Source organism: Heteronotia binoei, chromosome 3 (assembly GCF_032191835.1).
Source record: "Heteronotia binoei isolate CCM8104 ecotype False Entrance Well chromosome 3, APGP_CSIRO_Hbin_v1, whole genome shotgun sequence".
Lineage (NCBI taxonomy): Eukaryota > Metazoa > Chordata > Lepidosauria > Squamata > Gekkonidae > Heteronotia > Heteronotia binoei.
Window position 1 is genome coordinate 75032346 of NC_083225.1, and position 9127 is coordinate 75041472.

Sequence of the window (9127 nt, forward strand, 5' to 3'; positions counted from 1 at the left end):
ACCAGATTTCTACTATCAAAAAAACACAATCAGGATTTTTGATACCTACACTGAGCAGCAGCTTCCTATTTCTCTATAATTTGGAGATACATGCATCCAATTAATATACTGTATACAGAGCTCTCCCTACTGCTGCCACAGGACTTCCACATGTGAATCAAAGTGTACTGGGATTCAGGAGAGAACTGTAATATTAAGTAGCTGGAAATAGCTCATCAAGTCAGATATACTGGATTTAACAAAATGCTATTTATACATAGCTGTGATTAATTTGTTTAGCTGTAATGTAGGAATGAAGACTCTCGACACGTGTATTGAGGAAGTGAGGAAGCTTGCTCTCTGCAAGTCCTGGTTTTATTTATACATCTCAGGCAGTTAATGAAACAGGAAGCATGCATGAGGTTATGTCTTCATAGCCCCCAAGATTTGATACAGCCAGCAATTTATCAAGAATACATGTGTCAGCAAAAGGAAGCGAGAATATGAGTGTAAGATGTCTGTGCCCTTTTAGCCTTTCAGACACAGTGTGGGCGGCTCAGGCTGATATGCCAAATGCGTGATCCACCCACATTTCTGTCTTCAGGCTTTGTTGGGTCTGGGGGCTCAAGCGCGTGAGCCCCACATTCCACTCTTTTCTCTTTTATATGACTGCTTACAAAGGGCAGAAAAATGAAAATTTGGTTTTGACATTCCCAGGAAGGAATAGAATGACATTACAATGGGGGTAACGAAGGAGTGTATTAATAAAGGTGAGTTAAAGATAAACCACAGTTGGGAAACAAACAATGATGGTTTTTAGCATTCACACTGGCACATCTTAATATTTAATTTTTGTCCGTCCAGAAAAGATGCATGTGTAGGGGGAGAAGGGTTATTCAGAGGCATAGTTTGGCTAGGTAGCCCAGCCATTTACTATATAGCTGTTCAGGTCTCAATCATGGGGCTGGGCATGCAGGCTAGTGTGAGAGGGCCCACCATGTCTTTTGAGGCTAGGCTACCCTCTCTATAGCGTGAGAGAGCCCACCAGGTCTCTTTTGAAACTAGGCAGTTTGGAGGTTTGGCACCTTTAAATGTGATAGCCAGAACTCCCTTGGAGATCAATTATGCTTGTCACACCCTTGCTCCTGGCTCCACCCCCAAAGTCCCCAGATATTTCTTGAATTGGACTTGGCAACCCTATCAGATGGGCTTCCTATTACAACAATGAAATACAAAGAAGGAAGATCACAGTAAAAAACAAGTCAAGCTCAATGAAAATAAACTGTGATCACAAAGCAGTAATAAAGTACAATAGCATTTACTAGTAAGTAACAGACAAAGCAGTCCTTTTGAATAATCTCACAAATATATGACAGAATTATATACCTGGTGAGATAAATTCAGTTAGTTGAATATTGTTGAGCTGTTGCCTGCTGCATTTTGAACTGAAGCCTCACCAGGAAGTTTTCATTGCATTGGGTGTGTATGTTTGTGTATTTTATAATTTGAAAACACAGGGACCAGTTGAATTCCAACTGAACATACTATTACCTTCAGTGTATTTTGAAGTGTGGAGGCTCAAGTGGAATAACCTCTGAGGAAGGAAAACTCTTATTCCGAAACACAGCTTATATCCAGAGTATGTGCAGCTAATTGGTGGATTCCTCACGTGGCTGCATTGTCTCTAGGTTGTTGAAACTTTGTATGAACTTTATTATTGTAACTCTGTCATATATTTGTGAGATTATTCAAGAGGACTGCTTTGTCTGTTACTTACGAGTAAATGCTTTGTGATCACCAGGCCTGGTGCTAAAGGTGAGAACCCCAGGCAGAACCCAGCCCCGCCGACAAATCATGCGCGCAGCACGATAACATCACCAAAAGTGACGTCTATCTGGCCTACTCCCACGCACCGGGCCTGGTGATCACAGTTTATTTTCATTAAGCTTGAGAGGGGCTTCCTAACCAGATGTGCTTCTGACAAGTTTTGAAATATGTTCTCAACTTTGAGTGCTAGAAACTCGCTTTTATAAAAAGGTATTTTAAATCCTCAAGTAGATTCTGCAAGGGCTTCCCCATTCAACACAGCATTAAGAAAATATCTACACATGCATCCTTACTGCATGCACAGTTCTTGCCCTTTGAAAGGTTATGAAAATTAAGCAATTTTGCATAGTATTGATTTATACAGCTATTTTCTGAGTATACAACTGGCATTTCCCTGGTGCAAACTTCTCTGCTTCTATGCAAAACAGGGAGAAAAAGGAAACTAGTGATCTGAGCCATGTCTTCTTTTTCTAAACTCCATTCCATTTTATATAAAAGAGTCCTGATGGCTGATCTCAGTGTTTCATTTCAACATCAATAACATATAGTTTATGTTTTCTTGATGTAGGTAATTTTTAAATCTTCACCAAGTGAAAACATGGCACAAAATGTGCATAATTTAGTTTTAATTTGGATAACAGGTCTCGTTAGCATAATTCTCCTTGGCAATGCATTTGGATTTCTTTGGCATTGAATTCTCCTAGCTCTGAATATTAAAGCTCTTTGTTTGAGAGAACCTTCATGATGTTTTCCTCTGCAACAGGACAATCGCTTCTTAAATTAATGCATTTGGGACATAGTTGGATCTTCTAGTAGACATTTCTTGTGGAAGCAGATCTTTCCCATCTAGGCTCCTGAAATTTCAAAGAAGTGGGGAAGGGGACTCACAGGAATCAGGGGCTGCTGTGAAGATTCAAAATCACCCACCAATGGAAATTCTTGTGGTAATGGAAGCAATCAGTAGAACCAATGGCAACTCTTGTGGTAGAGGAAGCAACACTGGAGGAAAAGAGAGATGGAGGCCTTATCATCTGGTTCCCCTTCCTCACAGCAGCCCCCTGTACCATATTTGTCCCAGCACCAACTTTTCAGAGCTCACTGGAGGTTGCTGTGGAGAAGGCAGGGTGGGAAATATTTGCATTCTTTGTGCTTGCAAGAGCCAGTCTGGTGTAGTGATTAAGTGTGTGGACTCTTATCTGAGAGAATCAGGTTTGATTCCCCACTCCTCCACTTGCACCTGCTGGAATGGCCTTAGGTTAGCCATAGCTCTGGCAGAGGTTGTCCTTGAAAGTGCAGCTGCTGTGAGAGCCCTCTCAGCCCCACCCACTTCACAGGATGTCTGTTGTGGGGGGAGAAGATATAGGAGATTGTGAGCCGCTCTGAGTCTCTGATTCAGAGAGAAGGGCGGGGTATAAATCTGCAATTCTTCTTCATAGGCTCCAGTCCATTGACTTTTGCTGATTTGTCCTTGCTCGCTTAAACTCTTAACACCATTAAACAGTGGCTTTGTTCTTTATTCCAGGTCATGGGTTATATGGAACTTTTGAAATGTTGTCCTCCTGGAGGAAAACCAGAGAAGACCAACATGTAAAAGAGAGAACAGCAGCTGTATTTGCAGACTCCATGCTCTCCTTCTCTCTCACCACTGCCATGTACCTGGTCACTTTTGGAATAGGTGCCAGCCCCTTCACTAACATTGAAGCAGCCAGGATCTTCTGCTGCAATTCCTGTATTGCAATTTTCTTCAACTACCTCTATGTACTCTCCTTTTATGGTTCCAGCCTCGTGTTTACTGGCTACATAGAAAACAACTACCAGCATAGTATCTTCTGCAGAAAGGTACCAAAGCCAGAGGTATTGCAAGAGAAGCCTGCCTGGTACAGGTTCCTTCTGACAGCCAAATTCAGCGAGGACACAACAGAGTCAGAGGAGACAAACAGTTATGAAAGTCACCTTTTGGTGTGTTTCCTCAAACGTTATTACTGTGACTGGATAACAAACACATACGTCAAGCCTTTTGTAGTTCTCTTTTACCTTATTTATATTTCCTTTGCCTTAATGGGCTACCTGCAGGTCAATGAAGAGTCAGACCTTAGTAACATTGTAGCAACTGCGACACGAACCATGGAGTATACTGCTGCTCAGCAGAAATACTTCAGTAATTACAGCCCAGTCATTGGGTTCTATATCTATGAATCAATAGAATACTGGAACATGACCGTTCAAGATGACATGCTAGAATACACCAAGGGGTTTGTGAGGATATCTTGGTTTGAGAGCTACTTAAATTACCTTAGAAAACTCAACATATCAACTGGATTACCCCGAAAGAATTTTACAGATATGCTGAGAAACTCCTTTCTGAAAACCCCTCAGTTTGCTCACTTTTCAGAGGATATCATTTTCTCCAAGAAATACAATGAAGTTGAAGTTGTAGCCTCTAGAATGTTCTTGGTGGCTAAAACAATGGAAACCAAACGAGAAGAGCTTTACCACCTCCTGGAAACCTTAAGGAAGCTCTCTCTCAAATCTAAGGTTAAATTCATTGTTTTCAATCCCTCCTTTGTATACATGGATCGTTATGCCTCATATGTGGGGGCTCCCTTGCAGAACTCCTGCATCAGTGCTTTATTCCTGCTCTTCTTCTCTGCATTTCTTGTGGCAGACTCTCTCATCAATGTATGGCTCACGCTCACTGTTGCCTCAGTCGAATTTGGAGTTATAGGTTTTATGACCTTGTGGAAAGTAGAACTGGACTGTATTTCTGTGTTGTGCTTAATTTATGGGATTAATTATACAGTTGACAACTGTGCACCTCTCTTGTCAACATTTGTCCTGGGCAAAGATTTTACAAGAACTAAATGGGTAAAGAATGCCCTGGAAGTGCACGGGGTAGCTATTTTACAGAGCTACCTCTGCTATATTGTTGGTCTGATTCCTCTTGCAGCTGTGCCTTCAAATCTGACCCGTACACTGTTCAGGTGCTTGTTTTTGATAGCATTAGTGACCTTCTTTCATTGCTTTGCCATTTTACCTGTGATACTGACTTTTCTGCCACCATCCAAGAAAAAGAGGAAAGAGAAGAAAACTCCTGAGAACCGGGAGGAAATCGAGTGTGTAGAAATGGTAGATATGGATAGCACCCGAGTCGTTGACCAAATTACAACCGTGTGACTAGATGTTTATTTTGGTTTTGTTCTTTTCTTTAACCCTAGATCTTACTGTGAGAAGAAAAATCATATTGATTACAAAATGGGGGCATGGATTTCTTTTTCAAATTAAAACCAGAAATACACAAAGCAATGGGTATGGGAGAAAGAACATTTCTAAACATTGATTGGCTTTCTCTATAAAAGTACAGAGAAATTTACATTCATTCAGTACAAAGAAAGTGTCAGTTTGGTTGGTACCTGAGATAAGAGAACAGAGTTGGGTTACTAAATCATATGTTGCTGTGTTTACCCTGCAGAATCTGCTGCTTTTGTGGCAGAATCCCAGCATATTGAAAGGTCAACTGTCAAGACTGAAGGAGCATTAAGTGTACATTTTGGACACATCTTTAGAAAATTTTCAGTATAGCAATAACTCCAGTGAGTTAGCTATTATGGATCTTAGCCATCCCACTGAACTTTCCTTTCTATTGCTTTTTCTTTTTCTGAATAGAAACATATATGCAAGTTTGTAAAACATACAAAAAAGCCAAGCAAATTAGGTTACAGAGTGGTAAACACAGCAATCACTGTCACCATAGGGTTATGCTGCCATCGCCTTCTTTTCTGAATTAATAGATGTTTTGAAATGCAATTAATCCCCAGTATATTTTAAATATAACATAATTTTGTAGCTTTTTTAAAAAAGAGGGTGTATTAATTATATGCATAAGGCACGCAGCCACACAAGAATTTTGTTTCTCAGATAAAAATCCATTTTCTGAACATGTTTTCTCTCATTGAAGAGATTCTGTTTACCAGTGCTAGACTTTGTAGCTCTAACTTAAACTATGCTAGGGGATCTAACAGCAGCCTAGAGAAAGGATATCTTAAGCACTTCACCAAAATCCATGAATAAAGCCTCAGATGCCTAATTTTCTCAAATAAGAGCCTTCATGGCAGGCTGCTCACTACTAATGCACTCCAAAAGGATCGATGGACAGCTTCACATAACATGCAACATGGATCACAATCCCCACTCCTCTTCAGTAATCCTTGCTACAGACAATAAGAGACTTGAAAATGAATGGGGCTACTAAAGTAGTGACTTTTGAACACTGGATGCTGTAATTTTCCTTAAGGTCATACTCTAAGTGGCTTCTCTAATAATGGACCTCAATAAAATCCATCCCTAACCTGAAAAAATGTCATTGTTATGACATGCCAAAGACAGACAGACACCAGTTTTACAGATAATGTTCCTGCAGTGATTTATGCCAGAGTAGTATAACTATTAAAAATCTTGTCCTTTTGGGATATCTCCTTTCATTAGTTATAGCAATGTCAGTGTCTGTGATATGGATGGGCACAATATTACATTTCCACACATGCACTTTACTACGTACAAGGAGTTACGTACAAGGACTTCAATGAGGGAATCAGCAATCAAATCTTTTGCTGCTACTTTAGTTGATGGCAGATATGGGATGCTTCACCAAAACCCTTCCCTTGAGCCCTTGCTACAAGCAGTCATCTGTAGCACAACATTGCCCCAGTACTGAGGAGGTTCCTTGTCTACCACCCCTTTGTACCTAATACCATTGACCTGCTTCCACTGCTGTCTTTGTCTCTTTCCAGAGTTTATCTTGAAAAAGCCTTTATGTATGTGGCAATGTGCACAAGCTGTGCTGGAGGAATCTTATAGCACTACTACAATGGTTATTGCTGATCCTACACATGAAAGGTGGTGGGGCCCTAAAGTCAAGCCAGAGGGGATTAGTGCTTATACTACGTAACTCTTATGCTAATACTAGGCTGCTGCTATCAGTTCCTGGTTGCCTCAGCAGAGAATAAGATTGAGATGTTAATATCACAGTTGAGAACTGAAGCCCATTCTTCCAAATGAAAAAAAAATTAGCCTTAAAACAAAGCTGGGATGAGCTTTTTTGTTCAGATACTGCAGACTGTATTATGTGCCCCCATCACATTCACTCAAAGGACATGCCAAGGACTTGGAGTATACAAAATATCGTTGGTAGATGAAAATGCCTTTGATAGTTCTCACTAACAAAAATTGGGCTCCAGGTTTTTTCAGTAGCCTGTGGTTTGGGCAACCTGTGTAGATAAACACCTATACCATGTGACCAAAACTCAAACCCAGTAGCACTTAGAAGACTAAAGAAATTATCCAGGGTATAAACTTTCATGAGTCAAAGCTCACTTTGTCAAGTGCCTAATGGTATTTGACGAACTGAGCTTTGGTTCATGAAAGTTTATACCATATTGGTCTTTAAGGTGCTGCTGGATTCAAGTTTTGTTCTTCTGCTACAGACTAACATGGCTACCCACATGTACTACTTGATGTAATACATTAGCAAGTTTGCCAAAGTCTGTTTATTTTCAGATATGCATCTTAGCCATTCTTTCTGCTTAGCTCTCCTAGAAGGCCCTTTTGTTGCCCTTTGTTTGGTATCACTGTATGTGAAAGTGAAGATGTTTCATTTCAATGTAAAATATTTTGCCATTCTTGCCAGTGTGTGAGGTATTCAAGCAAGAGACTTTGTATTCCTGCCAAACCTTTCTCCTTCCCAAAACAGAAACAAAAAAAACTCCATAATGCCTCAACTTGGTGAGTTGTTCTTTGCACAAAACTCTGATGAATATACAGTAGCAACAGAAAGTTGTAATGCGGCTTTATTCTTGGCAGTCATCAGTGGAAAGGATGCCATCTTTCTTTGGCATAGGACAAACTGATAACAGAAACCAGGCAGACAAGTATTCCAGAGAGTACAAACATAACTGAATGGGGTCATTCCCATCCAGGGCTGGCACTTCCCAGTAAGACAGACAGGTTCCGCATAGTCACAGAGGTGGGTGGCAGGCATCTCTCCCCGCAAGTGTCCTGCCGCCCCTGGCACCCCTTCCTTGCTGCTGCCATGCTCACCTTTGCTGCCACCCACCTCTCCACAGCCTCATCCACTTAACTGTCTACCAGGAGTGCTGCAGGCAGGTGGTGGCAGCAGCGGGAAAGGGGCTGAGTGGGGGTGACATGGTGGTGGGTGCAATCTGAGGTGATTGGAGCCTGCCCTTCCTTACCAAGGAAGGCTTCTGTGGCAAGGGAGGGCAGGCTCCAAGCGCTTCCAAGCACACACACCACCCTGCCAGAAGTACAGACCCAGGAAGGCTGAGTGGGGCAACACATGCACTCAGTGCCTGCCCTCCCTTGCCATGTGACCCTGCCACTACCGCGCTTGCCATTGCCACTGCCCATCTCTCCATTGCTCAGCCTGGCCAGGAGTACTGGGGGCAGGTGGCATCAGGGAATGGGCTGAGTAGGGCAGGCATGGGGGTGGGGGGCCTAGGGTGCCAAAAACCCTGGCACTAGCCCTGTTCCCATCCATGCAATGATGTCAATGAAACTTGCAGCAACCTGGTCCAGAAAAGGAATTTGCATACGCTCATATGGCTTACTGATATCAGAAGCCAAAGGCCATGTTCCTAGAAAGTTCTAGTAACAAGCAGTCACTGTGATTTATGGTTACTGTATTGTATAATTAATAAAAATACAAAAGGTTATTACACATTATATTGCAAAATACCACAACTAATAACATGATCCTGTATCACAAATTTTAGAAAAGTCTCATCCTTGTGATATTGTAGAACAGCTTCTGTAAACCTGTTTCAAAGTTTACCTTCTTCAGAAGATATTCATATTAGATCTTCCTCAGAAGTTATCTCCCTCTTATTTACAACCAGTATGTCAAATGAAGAACAGAATATATACCCCACCATTCGTTAATCAAAGGAGTCTCGGAGCTGCTTACAACTCTCCTTTCCCTTCCCCTCCCAACAGACATCCTATGAGGTAGGTGGGGCTGAGAGAGCTCTCCCAGAACTGCTCTTGAGCAGAACAGCCTTGAGAGAACTTGTGGCTGACCCAAGGTCACATCAGCAGGTGTATGTGGAGGAGTGGAAAATCAAACCTGGTTCTTCCAGATAAGAGTCCGTGCACTTAACCACTACACCAAACTGGCTTTCAATCCCCATCAATGATCATCTCTATGATATAATCAAATAAAATTTATTCATTAAATGAAGATGTTACAGTTCCAAGACTGTGTCTTGGTGAAACTGAACCCCCCCCCCCCCCCCCCCGAGCTCAGGCATAC

At 41.7% G+C, this 9127-nt stretch overlaps 1 protein-coding gene across 1 annotated transcript in view; it reads left to right on the forward strand.

Annotated features, from left to right (window-relative positions):
• Nucleotides 1–6335, forward strand: part of PTCHD1 (patched domain containing 1) — a 67369-nt gene extending 61034 nt beyond the window's left edge. Inside the window, exon 3 of the mRNA XM_060234073.1 lies at nt 3329–6335. Coding sequence (XP_060090056.1) covers nt 3329–4980 — 1652 coding nt within the window. The 3' untranslated portion in view covers nt 4981–6335. The remainder of the gene's footprint in view (nt 1–3328) is intronic.
• The last annotated feature ends 2792 nt before the right edge of the window (nt 6336–9127 follow it).